Source organism: Melitaea cinxia, chromosome 13 (assembly GCF_905220565.1).
Source record: "Melitaea cinxia chromosome 13, ilMelCinx1.1, whole genome shotgun sequence".
In the NCBI taxonomy this organism is placed as follows: Eukaryota; Metazoa; Arthropoda; class Insecta; order Lepidoptera; family Nymphalidae; genus Melitaea; species Melitaea cinxia.
Genome location: NC_059406.1, coordinates 5165629 through 5184578, shown reverse-complemented (window position 1 = coordinate 5184578; position 18950 = coordinate 5165629). Strand labels below are relative to the sequence as shown.

The 18950-nt window shown below is 34.7% G+C and overlaps 2 protein-coding genes across 2 annotated transcripts in view; both read left to right on the top strand.

The window, feature by feature from the left end:
• Positions 1-18950, top strand: part of LOC123659024 (tyrosine-protein kinase CSK) — a 34822-nt gene that overhangs the window by 5279 nt on the left and 10593 nt on the right. The window contains exons 2-5 of the mRNA XM_045594305.1: positions 13928-14018; positions 16931-17023; positions 18164-18247; positions 18789-18852. Coding sequence (XP_045450261.1) covers positions 13971-14018; positions 16931-17023; positions 18164-18247; positions 18789-18852 — 289 coding nt within the window. The 5' untranslated portion in view covers positions 13928-13970. The remainder of the gene's footprint in view (positions 1-13927; positions 14019-16930; positions 17024-18163; positions 18248-18788; positions 18853-18950) is intronic.
• LOC123659271 (protein GVQW3-like) lies at positions 11942-12424 on the top strand. Its single transcript, XM_045594520.1, has one exon. The coding sequence runs from the start codon at positions 11942-11944 to the stop codon at positions 12422-12424; it is 483 nt and encodes a 160-aa protein (XP_045450476.1).

Below are 18950 nucleotides of genomic sequence, written 5' to 3'. Positions count from 1 at the left end.
ACGGTATTATTATATATTTTCATTCTTGTTTTGTTATAAAATAAAAAGTAGTTGTAGTAGAGGAGTAATATTAATGTATAATCTTCTACCTACATGTTAACATGTGAAGCGAAGACTTGACGGTGGGGTATGAAATTATTTAGAAGCTTGCAGAATGCTAATATTCATTTTTAAATTATGCATAAAAAATTACATTATTTAATTAAAAAAAAACATTACACACACTACCATGTATTTGACACGCATATATACTCTTCTTCTCATGTTTATCATTATAGAAGTATATGTATATAATCTTTGACAACAGAACCATGATAATGTTCAAACTTATAATTTAAATTAATTATGGTCGCATTTCGACCGCTGGGCGACCACTAGTTACATTAGTAGTACAAGTAACGAAGTGTTTTACTTCACTTTTGGACATAGGAAATGCTCATACAAAATAGTAGCTACAGAATGAAGTCTCTGCCCAAACGTGTTGACGGATGTTGGACAGAACGACGACTGGCGCGTCCGATGACATCATCACCTTAAACGCTGGGACTGATAGCGTTCATTATTTGATGAGCAGCACAAACGCAGTCAAAAATTCCAATTAATGTTTATTCAACGGAAACTATTAATTTTTCATAAAATGTGTAGATATTTTTTTTTCCATTGAAATACCACTGTAAAATTGGTATTCCATTTTTTAACTTGCTGGTATTCTGCAAAAATATATGGTTACATTAATTTTACTTATAGACTCATAAACACTTTATAGGTATTTGTTATTTTTATTTTATTTTATTTGGAACACCAACAGCACATAAGACATAAATGAGTACAAATTGTACATTTCGACTAAGCCATTTACAGGTATTCGCATATGGTTATTTAAATGATGAGACCATCAAACAATGACAATAAATCTACAAACAAAACAAAAATCCCTGAAGATGAGGAATGCTTCAGTATTTAAGAATTTGTTGCACCCTCGACGCGGGTGCCAAAGAACTCCAAAGCAAACAATCTACTCACATTCTGAGGCTTAGTACAGAATAATTCTAATTCGTCACAATTTATTGACAGTTTGTTAAAAAGTTCACTCGCTCGAATAATGAATGAATTGCGGCGGTAATTAGTATTAACTTTAGGAATTGCTAGCGGTTGGGTACGTCTAGTTGGTAATCTGCGAGGAACCCAGATGCTAACTTTTTCCAGCAAATCGCCCTGCTGCCCTGGGCAATCGATGATGCCATTGACAATTTTTAAGAGATACGTAATATTAAAAAAGTTGCCGTCTCTTTTCCAAGGGTAAGAAGTGGTATATGTTGCATCTCGTCTCATAACCGCGATCCGATTGCTCGCACTTGTATTGTAGATACCTCAAGAACTTTTTCTGTACTGACTCAACACGGGAAATATACACGTTATATTGTGGACTCCTTATGTATGTACTAGCTGGTTAAAAATATATCTTTGACGTGGAAGGTCGTATGACATATTACGCTATGTCATGTATGTCACTAACCATTCATAAGGAGCAATAGTGTCAACGAATCGAACAAAAATCGATACACTACGCGGGTAAAGCGGTCGTCTTGAAACAAAAAAAAAAGATATTCTCGTAAACCGATTGATTTACTTGATTTTATATCTAAACTAGCTGTGCCCGCGGCTTCGCCCGCGTTGAAATCAGTGTTTCACAAAGTTTTACCAGCAAACTTCCAGTGAAACTTTCATCAAAATCGGCTTAGTCATTCCGTAAACCTTCCTCTTGAAGCACTCTCTCCATTGGTGAAACCGCATGAAAATCCGTTCAGTAGATTTTGAGGGAATCGACCACATACGCTTTTGGGGACTTTGTTTTATAATACACTAACTGTTGCCCGCGACTACGTTCGCGTGGTTATGAAGATACGCATGAATATTAAGATGTTTAACGCAAACTTTTTTTTATTTCAGTCACTTGAAATGCTTATCACACTGAGTAACTTTTTAAAAGGCACAATTTAGTATCATTTAATAGTTATTTTTATAAAACCTCTCTATACACCACATTTTTAGTTTTATTTTCAGGCTGCAGTATAAATAACCTCTCAGGCGAACTTATAGCTGCTGTTTATGTTTCCTACAAACTATAATCCCCAATTAAACCCCCTTAGCGGTTGAATATCGCAAAATCCGTTCTTAGCGGACGTCTACTTACTATAATCTACCTACCTACCAAATTTCATCTTTGTCCATCCTGGATGGATTAAAAACCACTGGATGGTCCCAGCGGTTTTTGAGTTCTAGTGATGAGTGAGTCAGTGACCTTTCTCTTTTTAACCGACTTCCAAAAAAGGAGGAGGTTCTCAATTCGACTGTATTTTTTTTTTTTTAATGTATGTTACATCAGAACTTTTGACCGGGTAGACCGATTTCGACAAATTTTATTTTAATCGAAAGGTGGTGTGTGCCAGTTGGTCCCATTTAAATTTATTTGAGATCTAACAACTACTTTTCGAGTTATATCTAATAACGCGTTTTTACTTGACGCTTTTTTCGTCGACCTACGTTGTATTATACCGCATAACTTTCTACTGGATGTACCGATTTTGATAATTCTTTTTTTGTTGAAAAGGGCATATCCTTAGTTTGGTACCGCGATAAGGAAAGCAGGATCTGATGATGGGATCCTAGAGAAATCGAGGGAAACTCTCGAAAATCCGTAATAACTTTTTATTGGGTGTACCGATTTTGATAATTTTTAATTTAATCGAAAGCTGATGTTTATCATGTGGTCATATATAAATTTTATCGAGATCTGATAACTACTTTTTGAGTAATCTTTGATAACGCGTAGTTGCTTGACTATTTTTTCGTCGATCTACGTTGTATTACTTGTCGATGTAATTGAAGTCGGTTTTTTTTTCGTTTGCGAGCAAACACAATTATATATATATAGATTACGATACATTATTTGGACACCTCCTCACCATCTATAGAGCATACATTTTAAATTTCAAGTCTCTTACTCAAAAACATAGGACTTTCATATAAACTTCCAACCCCCGTTTTACCCCTTTAGGGGTCGAGTTTCGTAAAATCCGTTCATAACGGATGTTTACGTCTTATAAGGAGCCTACCTGCCAAATTTCAAGTTTGTGGCTATTATAGTTTCGGAGATTTCGTGATGAGTGAGTCAACCTACCATACCCCGTTTTAACCCCAAAAGGGAGTTGATTTCTAAAGATACGTTATTTGAACACCTCCTCACTATCTTTAGAGCACAAATTTTAAATTTCAAGTCTCTGACTTCAAAAACAGAGGCCTTTCATACAAACTTCCGACCCCCGTTTTATCCTCTTAGGTGTCGAGTTTCGTAAAATTCGTTCTTAGCGGATGTTTACGTCCTATACAAAACCTACTTACCAAATTTCAAGTATTTAGGTGTTATAGTTTCGGAGATTTCGTGATGAGTGAGTCAACCTACCATGCCCCGTTTCAACCCCAAAAGGAAGGTGATTTCTAAAGATACATTATTTGAACACTTTCGCACCATTTATAGAGCATATATTTTAAATTTCAAGTCTCTTACTTCAAAAACATAGGTCTTTCATAAAAACTTCCAACCCCCGTTTTGCCCCCTTAGGGGTCGAGTTTCGTAAAATCCGTTCTTAGCGGATGTCTACCACCTATAAGGAGCCTACCTGCCAAATGACAAATTTGTAGCTCTTATAGTTTCGAAGATATCGTGATGAGTGAGTCAACCTACCATCCCCCGTTTTAACCCCAAAAAGGAGTTGATTTCTAAAGATACATTATTTGGACACCTTTTCACCGTGTATAGAGCGTACATTTTAAATTTCAAGTCTCTTACTTCAAAATCATAGGACTTTATTACAAACTTTCAACCCCCGTTTTACCCCCTTAGGGGTCGAGTTTCGTAAAATCCGTTCTTAGCGGATGCCTACGTCGTATAAGAAGCTTACCTGCCAAATTTCAAGTTTGTAGGTGTTATAGTTTTGGAGATTTCGTGATGAATGACCTTTCGCGTTTATATATATTATAGATATTATATATATTATAGATTATAGATAGATAGATAGATTATAGATGGAGGGCGTTCTGTCAGCGAGCTTCGTTGACTCGGTCACGGGGCATTGTGACTGGAACACTACAGACTGTTCACCGGATTCCTCACACGCTCCAGTTGTCACAAATACCACTAATTGTATTGCGTTTTAACATCGGCACGGATGTACTTATTGTCATGTTAACACGAATGCACTTTTGGGTGTTAGGTATTTATGTGAATCAGTACGAATTAAGACAAAAGGCGCTGTTTTTTTCGATAATCCCCAGTTTTTGACTATATTTTCATATATAGTGACTAATGCTTGTTTTTTTTTACAAAATTAAAAGTATTTAGTTTAATAATTGAAATAACTTTTTTATAGACGTTGAAGGACATGAGAGATTACCATTCCATTAATATTGATAATTATGCTGTTGAGTAATGAAACAATGACCAATAATTGAGTATGTTGGATTAAATAACAAACTTTGAGATAAAAAATATATATAAGTATGTTAAATAAACATTTGGTTTAATAAATAAAAGTTTTTCCTACCTATGAAAATATGGTATATTTCTAAAATAAAATAAACTTTTCAACATACATAATATGTATATGTATGTAATGTGAAAAGATAAAGCTTGAGATCAGCTAATACTTGAATTTTAAAATGATTAACCCGATATTTCCTATTGATGATAAATATAATTACCAAAGAAAATGCAGTTTCTGTAATACGTTGACCAATTACAAGTTGATCGCTCGCCGTCTAACCCACAGCAGAGCGGTGGCCCGTGGCGGTCCCCTCCGACAGTTTGTGATTGACGATCACCTCGTCCGCACGTTGCAATGTCGAACCATGTTGCCTTAACGAATTGTTTGTAATTTGATTGTCAAACCAAAAAATGTCGAGAATAAGTATTTTACATATTTATCTCCATGTTGTTTTTATAAATAAACAAAGGAGCCACCCGCGCGTGGTTGCTTAATTTCATAAGATCGCCATAAGTGTAAGCAAAACAGTTTAATATATTTATTTATTTTTATTAAATTTTCTATTATAATATTTTAATAACAGAGTCGCGTTGTGTGTTTGTTCAATTGGGTCCGTTTCTTGTGTTTGTGACTTTGAGAAAATGCTGAGGAATTACAAAATAAATGGATTGTCCTAAAGTATGGTATGAGTATGGTATGCAATTTAACTATAAATGTCTCATGCTCATTATCAATATACTATACTACATACATATAATAAAAATGTAATGGATCGCTCGCTGTCTTTACATTTAAGAGATACGAGAAAAAATATTATTGGGACCTTTATCAATAAAAATAGCACTCAAAACAATGATTGTCATAATTTTTGTCTGTTTGTCTGTACGTTTGTGTACGCTAATCTCAAACGGCTTATCCGATTTAGATGTGGTTTTTACTAATATATTGTGGCAAGCTTACCTTAACCATTAGTATTTCTTTCATGTCAATCAGTTCATAAGTAAAAAAGTTATGCAAATTTAAAGAATCACGTTGAAAATGTAGTCACTATTCCACGCGGACAAAGTCGCGTGCACAGCTAGTATACAATAACTTCTTAAAAGCTTAGTAGCTGTGCAAAATTTCTATTCCTGGAAATAATCAATACTATCCTTTTAAAGTCAAAATGTTGTATGCGTCGCTGCCTAAAATAAACCATAATGTCTGCCTGTTGAAATAAATTCGTTTTAAATAAAGTCAGTCATTATTTAAAAATTCATAAAATAATTTTATAAGTATAAAAGTAATTTAAAGTTACGCATAGAAAGTTTTTAATTAGCCCAAACACAGAAATTACGTAGATTTTTATAATTTTATAATATAAATGGAAAAATGTAATAATTTGAAATGTTATACAAAAATGCTATTTCGATTCAATATTGAATTATCGCTAAATTTATATTGTAAATATTATTTGTTTAAATTGAAAAATAAAAATAAATCTTATAAAGCGCAACAGATTATTAAATATTTAGCTCAAATGCGATAATCTAAGAATATGATAAGAAACCGATTTAAGAATTTCTGTTTTGCGTTACTACGCCTGTCTATGATTAGTAAATGGTAATTTATTGTTTGATATAAATTAAACATAATACTAGGTGAGGCTGTAGTATAGGTACTCGTATAATGTGGAAGTACGACGATCTCGGTTGTATATGTCATACGCATTCGTACAAGGCCAGGACATGACCGCCTTGCTTGTAAATACTGATGTACGTAGGCTTTATGACTCATCCCATTACCATCTCAAATTGGAGTACGAAACGATCAGATGGGTATCAATGCACTTAAGCTAATCGCTATAGACTCGGTATGAAGTATAACTGTAAGTCTGTTCTTAAATACCTATATTTATCTACATTTAAATTATTCATAGCTATCAATACTTTTTTGGTATATATTATAGATGTTTAAAACAATGTATCTGTTGACTTAAAAGTAACAATACAGAGTTATACCATGCTTAACCTACTTAGGAAGTATCGAGAGTCGTATTTTCCTTTTATAAATTTGACCGTGGATGGAAGGAAGCTGTTTGTGCTGTATTAAGGTCGGCTTAATTTACTACACAATTTAACGTTTTTATAAAATCATATTCAGCGGAAACTTAATGATTTACAAATTGTTTGATTCCACTATAATCAATATACTTACTAAACCTTTTTATTTATTGTTTTAAATTGACTTCTGAACTTTATTTTTAATATATAGTTCATATTTAATTAATCAATTGGTATTATGTGTATGTGCGGATAAATTATATAGAAATATTTGTAATTATTATAGATTTTTTAGTTTAACTTTAAAAAAACCGCGCTAATATTGAATTCGCAGTACTTTATTTCGATAAATATATTCAGTACAATATTGTATGTTAATTGAACTTTAACGCTTCAGCCTGTAATGTCCCACTACTGGGCATAGGCCTCTTTCCCCATGTAGGAGAAGGATCTGAGCTTAATCCTCCACGCTGCTCCAAATGCGGGTTGGCGGATATATTCCTTTCTACACACTAGTAGATACATGATAACAACCGGGACCGTCGGTTAAATGTGCTCTCCCAGGCACGGTGGGGACCCACAAGGACTGCACAAACACTCAGATCAATTGAAGTTTAAATAATTATGTAATAATGTTGCTGTGTGGCTACGGGAGTAAAGAATATAGCCACCCCCTCTATCTTCCCGTGAGTGTCGTAAGAGGCGACTAAGGGATAACACAGTTCCACTACTACCTTGGCCTTGGGAGAACCATCCAACTGCTGCCTTTGAGATAGATACACAGGCCGAAGACGGGCAGCAGCGTCTACGGTGCGACAAAGCCAGCCCTGCGGTCACCAATTCGCCTGCCCAGCGTGGTTACTATGGGCAACACACATGAGCACACACCATTTTTGACGTGAACTTGTGAAGGCCTATGTACAGCAGTGGACTGCGGTAGGCTGAAGTGATGATGATGTGTGGGGTTGTAATAAAAATAAATCAATAGATGTATAACATTTTAAAGTGACAGTCGACGTTGAATTGATTTAAAAAAATATCTTAAATAACTTAGACGTAGCTACGTGAATTAATTTGGTTGTCGAATAAAAAAAAATAACAACCTTTGCCTATTTATTTTTGAACCAACTTTAATATAATTTTAAATTTTAAGAATCATGATTTTAAAACTTGCCTCTCTAAGCTGCAATAAGCATACCTTTTATAGTTCAGTTACAGGTAACTTTCATCGCAAGACAAAATGAACACTGTAAAAACATAAAGAACAACAACATGAGCAATATGTAAAATGTAATATTAATATCGTTGTTTTTATTAATTTGTCTTTACCGTAAACTTATAATGTATTGTCATATTAAAAAAAAAACATTTATGACTTTTAAAAGGCAGTGGAAGAGAAGGAAGTAAAGGGAACGAATATACAAAACTGCTTCATTACATACAAACGTGTTTTGATTTACTGACAGCTTCCGTTTCGTATCTGGGCATGTGATTGCAGTGCAACACTTTTTTTCCAGTATATAAAGCGTTAAAAATAACAGTCGAAAGTTTCATTATTAACTTTTCTTTTTTTCTTAATGTTTCACAATTTAACGCCTTTCAAGGTGATTTACATTTACCTAATTTGCAAAATTGTTACCAAAACAGTTCCGCATGCGTGGGTAAATGCTAATACGAATTAAAGAAATCGCGAGAAGTGTCCATCGATCACGTAATCACTAGTGATCTTTCTACGAGTAGCTTATTATGATATATACGAGCCATTGATGCTGCTGGACGGTAAAAGTCCATCTGGCAAGTGAAACCGTCGTTAAATATTATTCAAGTGTACATCATAAACAAACATTAGTAAAATTGGCACTCGGCACACTAGAGGAGGCGTTCATAGTACGTATAAAAGATGGAATGAAAGTGAAACGTGCGCGATGGAGTGGTCGTTCAACTCGGCACGCGCCTGCATCCCTGCGCGGTTTCTTTACTCGTTGTTATAATTTCAATGCAGCTTGTCGGCCTACTAGGGATGTACAAGGAAGAAATTATTTATTGGGTGGCGATAATTTTCAAATTAATTAGTAATTTAGAATCTTATAATATAAGGCAATAAAATATTGGTTGTTAAGTAATTTACTTCTTTACTTATTTAGTACAAAAACTGTTGCATATGCTATTATGTATCTGAATTATTGGTTTTTATATATAAACTAGCTGTGCCAGCGACTTTGTCCCCCTGGAATTTAACAAAAAAGTTATTGTTCAGTTCGCAGAGTTATGAAATAAATAAATATCTAAAATAAAAGTAGCCTAAGTTACTCCTTACTATGTAAGCTAGTGAAAGTCCCGTCAAAATCAGTCTAGCCGTTTCAGAGATTAGCCGGAACAAACAGATAGACAGACAGACAGACAATAATTGTAAAAAATTTTATTTTGCCATAAGTACCGTTAATCTAACGTAGGTACTCATATAAAGATCTTTTTATCGACTAATATCTGTATTTGACCGTGAGGTGTCGTTTAATGGCGTGATAAAAACAAGTTATCGTTTTGGTATGTAGAAAACGTAGTGCTGGCGTGCAAGCGGCGCAGGCGCTGGCAACTACGCATGCGGCAAAAACTGTGGCTAATCGTAGGTTCGCCGGATTGCGCAACGTCTTTAAACGCTCGGATTCAGGCTGGCTCATGTGAAATGTTATAAATTACCATATCCGCTCCATTGTTGTTATAAATTTACATATTTAAATAACTAAACACACAAGATAGTCATATCTAACAGGAACATCTATATACATACTAGCTGACCTGGCAAACTTCGTATCACCTTATTTTTTTCTGAAATATAATAATAACATAATATATCAAAATAAAATATAGCCTATCTTTTAAGTTGGATCAAACTGCACACGGTGTGCAAATTTGACTAAAATCGGTTAAGTAGTTTAGGAGTCCATTGAGGACAAACATTGTGACACGAGATTTATATATATTAAGATAATAAAATGGTAGGAAAATCAAAACTGTATATTGAATATTTTTTTAAAAGAATACTTGGGTGTGATCTACAGTCGATACCGAAGCCAAAGATATGGTTTTTAGAATTTATGTCTGTTTGTCTGTATGTATGTCCGGAATAAACTCAAAAAGTACCGCATGGATTTACTTCAAATTTGGCACGAATATTATTAGGAAGTCGGGTCAACATATAGGCTACAAATTATCACGCTATCACCTACGGGGAACGAGCAGTGAACCTTTATTTCTTCAACGCATTCTGTAACAACGTGTAATCTAACGACGCATATTTGAATGTTGTTGTTATTATGTTAATAACCATGCTATAAGCTAGCTTCACGCTATAAATAAAGACATTCTGTAGTATATTTAGTATCAGCATTGCACCCGTGCGAAGCCGGGACGGGTTGCTAGTATATAATAGATTCAAAAACCACGTGATATATTTAATCTGCCACTTCGCTTAGGTCTACACACTTGAAAACTTTCAAGTATTTCTAATGGTTAGTTACAACTATTCTAATTATATACAAAAAATATATCAAATTTATCTTATTTTTTAATGATTATAAATACCGTTTAGGAAAGCTTTCTTTTTTATACATATTAAAATTAAGGATAATTATTTTTACTCAAAATCTTTGTTACAATCTAATCTCTGGTCACTCGATCTCGTGTAGGTATCCATTTAATAAGATTTTAATTTGGCATATAAACGATATTGTTAACCGAAACATCTGTATAAACATTAATAACTAGTTGATCCGGCAAACTACCGCCGTAATTATTCTCTTTTTTTTCATAAATATGTATATTTTTTAATTTTTGTTCATACCAAGTCCTTTTATCCTGAATTTCGCGAACAAAAAAGAGAATTATTTGGATAATTCTCTTGGTGCAGTCGTTCGGATGTTAAGCGCGTACATACATTCAGGCGATTCATTTTTTATTATATAGATATCATAATTAGATCACACTACTGATATTTACAGATAATGACACGTTTCTGTTCTAAGCCAACGTAGACGTTTGTTTTAAATAATCACTTGTTATTTGCGCATTGCGGTGTGGTGTGGGAAGTTGGCAGTAAACTAATATGCGTTCCCGTCCACTCGACACGCTGCACCGGTGTAAGCAATATTGCGTTACAAATACGACCGTATTATCCGATAAACCGTTCCTTTCTTGTACACCACGCTAATAACACACTTTTTAAATTTTATTTTTATGTTTTTATTATAACATAAATGTTGGACCATTGATCGTTAGTCACCTATTTTAAGTAAATGAAACACGAATCTTTCCTCCACTCATGTTGTTTGTTTACATAAGTAATAAAAACGATTTTCCTGTTGTTGTTAACGTTAGTATAAATTACTTCACATCAGCGTAATAGAAGCAGAGTCACGATAGCCGACACGCTCGGCCGGCTATGTGTACCCGTACAACATGCGAAATGTTCTATATTATTGGGAGAATGAGAGTGATTCAGCGGGCCACTCCTACATTGTCCGCATAAGTAATATTCGAGTTATTTCATTTGTCTTAGATTATGGTGATGTATTTCCTCATTTAAATACACGTAAATGTCATTAAAAGACATTTAACTTCTATAATAAACTTTATTATTTGCTGCCGTCATATTTTTTTCTTTGTATACTTACATGTATTTACACCTTTATCGTATGTATATATACATTATACCTTTACCGTATGTATATATAGATTGTCTTCTGTAATAATCAATGAATCATAAAATAATAACTTTATTTTTAACCGACTTCAAAAAAGGACGTGGTTACTCAATTCGACCGTATATATGTATTATGTATGTTCGGGGATAACTTCTTCTTATGAACCGATTTTGATAATTATTTTTTTGTTGGAAAGGTGATATCCCAAGTGTGGTACCATGATAAGGAAATCAGGATTTGATAATGGAATCCCAGAGAAATCGAGGGAAACCCCCGAAAGTCGGTTTTTTTCGTTTGCGAGCAAACACAATTACAAACCATTAGATTTGCTTTATTATATTGATCTAGTAACATGTTTTCAACAAAGTCACCTTTGTAACCCAACCTAACCTACCCAATGTTACGGATATTTAAAAAAAAATATATAAAAGTATAATCTTTATTCACTTAAAAGAGATACAAAAATACCTACTACGAGGGTGCGTTTTTAAGTTCGCGGAATGCGAGGGTTGGAGGGGGGTGATTAGGCTCATTAGGGATCGTAACGTGTTTAGTGACTCATAATTAGTATAAATACGAGATTTCATTGTTATTACACTATTAGTCTTTGAGCTATCGCCAACCAAGCAACATAATCAGGAGTGAAAAGTGAAATATGGAAAAAATTGAATATCGTGCCGTTATAAAGTTCCTTACCAAGCAAGGAAAATCAGTTGCGACCATAATGGATGAGATGTCATCGGATTACGGTGACTCTTGTCCTGGAAAAACCATGGTGTACAAGTGGCACAGTTTGTTTAAAAAAGGAAGGGAATCCCTTGAAGACGACCCGAGGCCGGGCGGGAGCATCGAGGTGACCACGCCAGAACTTATCCAAAAAGTCGAAAAACTTGTACTCAACGATGCTCGACTAAAGAAGAAACAACTCGCAGAAATGGTTGGTGTATTCGATACAACCATTTTTAAAATCCTGCACGATCATCTTGGCATGACTAAGGTCAGCGCAAGATGGGTACCGAGAATGCTCACGCCGCCACAAAAACAACAACGCGTAGAGTGTTCACGTGCATTTTTGGACCTCTGCAATGAAGACAAGGATGGTGTATTGAGTCGAATTGTTACTGGAGACGAAACTTAGGTTCATCATTATGAACCTGAGTCGAAACAAGACTCTATGTATTGGCATAAAAAGGGCACAGCACCCCCCAAGAAGTTTAAGGTGTCACAGTCAGCTGGGAAACTCATTGCAACGGTCTTTTGGGACTGAGAAGGAATATTATTGATCGATTATAAAGAGAAAGGTGTTTCTATAACCGGAGAATACTACTTCAATATTAGAGCGATTAAAAGAAGCTATTAAACAGAAAAGACGGGGAAAATTGCCGAAAGGTGTGCTGCTTTTGCACGACAATGCGCCCGTCCACAAGAACCGCGTTGCGTTGGCTACCCTGCTTAAAGTGGACTTCGATATTTTGAACCACCCACCCTAGTCCCCACCCTACCACCCACCTACCCTACCCACCCAGTCTAGACCTGGCTCCGAGTGATTATTACCTCTTTCCTAAAATGAAAAAAGAGCTGCGGGGTAAAAATTTTACCACCGATGATGAAGTTAAGGAGGCAGTTTCAGCGTATTTTGAGGACAAAAACAAAACATTTTTTTATGAAGGTATAAATAAATTAATTGAAAGATCTGAAAAATGTGTCCGCCTTGCAGGTGAATATATTGAAAAGGTAAATAATTTGGTTTTTTTATTTCAACCCCTTACCCTTCAGTCCGCGAACATAAAAACGCTTCCTCGTACTACAATGGAATCTCTACCAGTTTACCCATGAGAGTGAATGATGGTGTTATCTATACATATAATAAAGTGGTAGGAAAGTCAGAACTGTACATTGAATATTTTTTTAAAAGAATACTTGGGGTGTGATCTACAATCGATACCGAAGCCTAAAATATAGTTTTAGCATTTTTGTCTGTTTGTCTGTATGTATGTCCGGGATAAACTCAAAAAGTACCGCATAGATTTACTTCAAATTTGGCACGAATATTATTAAGAAGTCGGGTCAACATATAGGCTACATATTATCATGCTATCACCTACCGGGAACGAGAAGTGCAGTCTTTTTTCTAATCCGTTACTATTAAATTATTATTACTTACTCAGACGCTCGAGTTTGTAAAAGTAACGCGATACTGCCTCGTTACAATATATTTGTAACTAGTAGGTACATAGAAATATTAAATTACAATCTCAGCACAATCATACCACTCATACTTCAACAGACGTATACATATATTTATTTAATCATTGTGGTTCTCACAATTTTAAATGTATTAAAACTTTAATTTAGAGATAAATCACTCGCCATTATTATGAGTCGCTGCTCATAAGTTTGTAAGTTTATTTAAAACCTTCAACTAAAATTATTTTCTTCGTGGTTTAACTTATTTATTTAGCTCGCATACAGTAGATGATGTTCAGATGAAGAGAATGATGAAATATTTTTTTTAGTTTGTGCAAAATTTTGTATCACAATAAGAGATTCAAAGTATTATTTTTGTCATTGTCTTTATTTGATACTTTTATCATACAAATGTGTGTACCTATATATTAAAGTTAACTATTTCTGTTGGCAGATAATGTGGTGCCCGTGAAGGGAGGTGCCAACCTTCTCCAGTTATGAATTCGGACGTGCACCGTCATCAGGCGCATCCGCCGCTGGCACAGGTACCAGATATATACGCGTACAGATTATACTTATAGGCGTATTACCGCTGCGTTTCATGCAGGATATACATATGTATGACTGAATATTTAGTGATTGGATCTTATACACGCAGTTTTTTTAAAAAATTGGTAACTTGAAATTCTATCCGATTCTTCTCAGCAAAATCTATTTACTTTTTTAATTACCGACAGCTAAACGGTAATTACAGTTAATAAAATTAAAAGATAATTTATTATGCACAAAAATTTGGATTTTTTTTTAATTTTTAAAATCAAAATTTATATCTTTTTATGCATATTGTTGTGGCTAAACTAGTTGCGGAGTTTAATATTTTTAGTGTCTTTATTATTTTTTATTTTTCTTATAAATGTACTTTATATATTTTACTGATTACCTAATTTTAATTTACACCGAGCAGCAACATGCAGAGATTGCCTATAAAAAGAAGTACAATTATAATCATTGCTTACCAAACACACAATATTAAAATATTTATATTTTATCTCCTGTTGGTGGTCCTTAGTAAATAAATTAATAAAAAGACGATCGAAAGTGCTCTTGAAACTACTTGAACAAAGTCATTACAGGATTATTAGGATTATTATATAACTCTAAATATACCTAGTTACTTGACAAAGTACTTGCTAGATATTATGCATGTTATATCATATGATCTTTAGAACTGTACTTATACCCCTAGCTAAACGTGTTACGTTATCTTAGTTTATATTAAGTCATAGCCATGTGGCAAACAAGAGAATGATTGTGTCGCATTCCTCTGGTATCCAGCAGTGAGGTAACATAGTGTATTACTAATAATTACTTATAGAATCTACTTTATAATGTTTCTCCTTTTTACGTTTGCTCGCTTGTTACATTTAACAAAGGTTATCAAATATTAAAATTCCATAGATGATGTAAATATATACGCAAACAAATGATTTTCTCAGTCACAATTCAACCTTCAGACGAAATTGATGTAAATTCGAATTATATTTGTAACAAAGGAACTGAATAAGATCTGTGTGAATTTAAATAATGAGAAATTGTCTGTAGATTAAATCGCCAGCGATCGCTTTGACTGTAGAGTACCTGCGACGCATTAAGCTGGCGTCGAGCCAAGTTCAGATTTCAATGGATCGTTAATTTTGACTTATCATGGTCTACATCCTACAATAAAAATAAATTATTTGTCAATATAGAGTAGCAATTATAATATTCGCATTTTATTAGAATATTTGTCTGTAGGTTATAAAAATAAACTTAATTAGTTTTAAAGTTTTAAAAATATCTCATCCTTAAATTTATTTTGGGTTATATATTTTCATTGCAATTTATACCGTGTCTTGAATCCGGTAATAACAAAACTCGTAAGCAAAACAAGTAATTTTTCGAATGTATTAACCAAGCATTAATAAAAACTTATAATAAATATTGCTTTTTGTCTGTCTTTGTACCTGCAAACTTAACAATGATATAAAGTAATAGCGTACTGCAACTGATTCTTACCCGGCAATGACTAAGCTGAATAAACGTGCATTTTTATGACGTTGATATCTTGCTATTGTTAAATAGGTATTCTATTTTTATTTATTAAAATATGAATGTTTCATTGTTTTTTTCTCAATTTATATACAATTTAAAAACTACTTACGCAGTTCCTATTTCAAATCCACTACTTCAGCCTATCGCAGTCCACTGCTAGGCATAGGCCTCTCCAACTTCAAGCCAAACATCCCGGCCTACGTAATTCTCACCGGCACCGGCAATCTTAAGTAGATTGTCGGTCCAGGGTCGGGCCGAAGGACGTCCCACACTGCCTTTGACAACAAGCGGTCTCCCAGACTCGACGAAGCGTGCCAAACGCCACCCAGCCCAACCGAATCCTCCTATCGGCATCCTTCTCGAAGTTGTCTCGGTATGATGTGGTTGTTAAAAATAACTTTTGTCCAAATTCATACTGAGACCGATTCGTCGGGAGAACTCATATAAGCAGCCTAGCCTTTCATCAAACGGACTCGCTCCTTTCGGGTCCAGATATTCAGAGTGCCTCGTAGCAGCCGGTAATCGCTGCTGGTGTTAAATCTATCAGCCACTGTGACATCTCTGAATATGCGTCTTTTATTTGACATGATAAAATCTATCTTGTTCCTCATCACGGTATCGGGATTATGTCATTTCCATCACCCTTGGAGCTACTTTTCGAAAAAAGAATTCATTAAAAAGAGCCCCTCCGACGCGAGGAAGTGGCAAGGCATCTGCCCCCTGTGATTCCTTCGCCCCAACCCATGTGGTCCGATTTTCGATTCGTCGCGGTCTGGGACTACAATACTACATATTTAAGTCTCCAATAACAACTTTGTAGGAGGCCGGAGTAGTATCATGTTTGGCACCTGTGATATCCTCGTACAAGGCTTCGACTTCATCGTCGAAGTGTGCCCAGATCAGCATATATACTAATAATATTTTCAGGGAGTACCTGTGAGTTAGTCGATACACTGCTGACTTCCACAAGCTTGCTAGTAAAATACTTGTATCACATTGCTGATGGAATTTGTCCATTAACTTCAAATAATTCCATATTTATTGAATGTCAATGTTTATAAGGTAAGGTACAGCAGAATATATCCCGCACAAATCAAAAGCCCGTCCGGGAAGTACCTTAACCTTACAAAAGATCACAACTTAATAAATACTTCTCTCAAGCAGTGTTGCGTTACTGTGGTTAGTAAGGTGGCCAGAGCTTCTGGGTAAGGTTACGGCAACGCGCGTGCGACGCTTCTGGTGTTGCAGGCGTCTATAGGCCACAGTAAAGGGATGACCGTACGCTTGTTTAAAAAAATAAAGTAAACAAGTAGGTCCAATGATGATCGCCTAAAAATCCTACAATGTAGTGACGTGCGTGTTCCAGCACGGTCCTTGCGGTTGGTATTCGGCGTCCGCGACTCCGGCACCCACCGCGCCCGCGCGCCTCAAGCGAGCGCAGCCCCCGCACCAACTACCGGTAACATTATATTTTGTATTATATTATTATTAACATTATATTTTGTATCATAAGCTAATTTGGCTTAAGAAATGTACTGATTGAAGCCAGGTTCCTATATTGAATAATAATTGTGTTTGTTCATCAATAAAAAACCACTTCAATATATACATCGACATGTAAAGTACCTACAATACGAATTGTTGGGGATAACTCAAAAACTACTCGTCGGATCTCTCTCAATTTTAAATGGGACCCGACTGTTCAACCTCCAACCGATCGTTTTAATATATAAATCGATCTTGATGGTAATTCGGGCTATATAGGTACAGATCACTTTGTCATTAAGTTATCTCCTTGTAAATCTTGTAATCACAGAAATATTCGCGCGAAGTGTTGAATGTCTAATATCTTGAATAAATATTTCGAACATTAAAATGTTTGCGCAAATGTAAACTTATTGTCAAAACATGATAGGTATATCTCGTAAGATGTCTTTCAAATGACCTGTCGGTGCGGTCTTGGTGTTTCTTATATATTGAATTGTATTGTGCACTTGGTTATTTTATTGTCTTACTTACATGAATTTTTATCATGACTTGTGGTTTGCGAGTTAATGTTGAATGAAAATCATATTTTTTATTATTACCGTAAACGTCATGTAAACTTGTCTTGCACATTATAATCTAATTACATAGAATTGTGTTGAAGAACGTCCGGCAACGAGCACGTGGTTACTAGTTCTAGAAAATCTAGTTTGTATATATATATATAGAGCTGAGCTGCCCGAATAGACTTCGTTCTGTCAAAAGTTAATAGCAAAAATTAAATTTTTTCAGATTTTTTTATTATTAAAACCTTACGTAGGCCTTAAGGAACATACAAAAAAAATTGCCGAATTGGTCGAGCCGCTGTCGAGTTTATGCGCTTAGCAACATATATATATATATATATATATATATATATATATATATATATATATATATATATATATATATATATATATATACATACATTACACAACAAAATTCTTGATGTTCATGTCATATTGTCCGCTTGTCTTATATTTTTATTATATATCTATTACACTTTACTAGTATTAAGTTATATAATAATTATACTTACGGTAGTAATTGAAATTATTTTCCTGTAACATTCAAGTCCGGCGCAGGAGTCAGCGGAAGCAATGGTCCTCATGCGCCGCTCTCGCCAACAGCTTTACAAAACTCCGTTTCACCACATAATGTAAGTTTTTATTCTTTCATCATTGTTTCGTGTCACATGTTGAAGTTTCGCGACAGAAAGTTATTTGTTACAAATTTTTATAATCTACTACTAGGTATACCTTCCTACTGTTTACGTACGCTTACAGTACTATTTTTGACTATTTATTTTACACGCAGCCAGTACAAATTATAAATAAAAGTACAATTTTTCTTTCTTAAAAAAATAGTTGATCCCAATTGTAGGCTAACTCATTGCGATTAATACACATATAAGTTAATATATCTTTCTTATAAAAGTAAACAATATTGAATTTTATTGCAAACTATTATTGTATCATTTGCACTTTTTTTAAGTTACAATGTTATTAATTTCCCATATGTAATTTGTAATGTGCTAAATATAAATTATTAAATAAATAATAATTATAATTATTACGAAAAATAACAGAATTTAAATTCAAATTGGTAAAAAAAAAAAATATTATAATCATACGGTGTCGTAAGCGGTAGTTGATATTGCGTGTGTGAGCTGTGAGGGTGACGGTGCGCGTTGTCCACAGAACGTGATGTCGTCGTCGGCGCGCGCGCCCGCGCCCGCCGCCATGCACGCGTCGCAGACCTGCGGTGCGTATACGTCGGCCACTCGTACTTTGTAACGATTGCGCCTGTAACATGAGGTAGGGCACGGCAGGAATTTTCTGCTCAAAATATGGAGCAGCCCG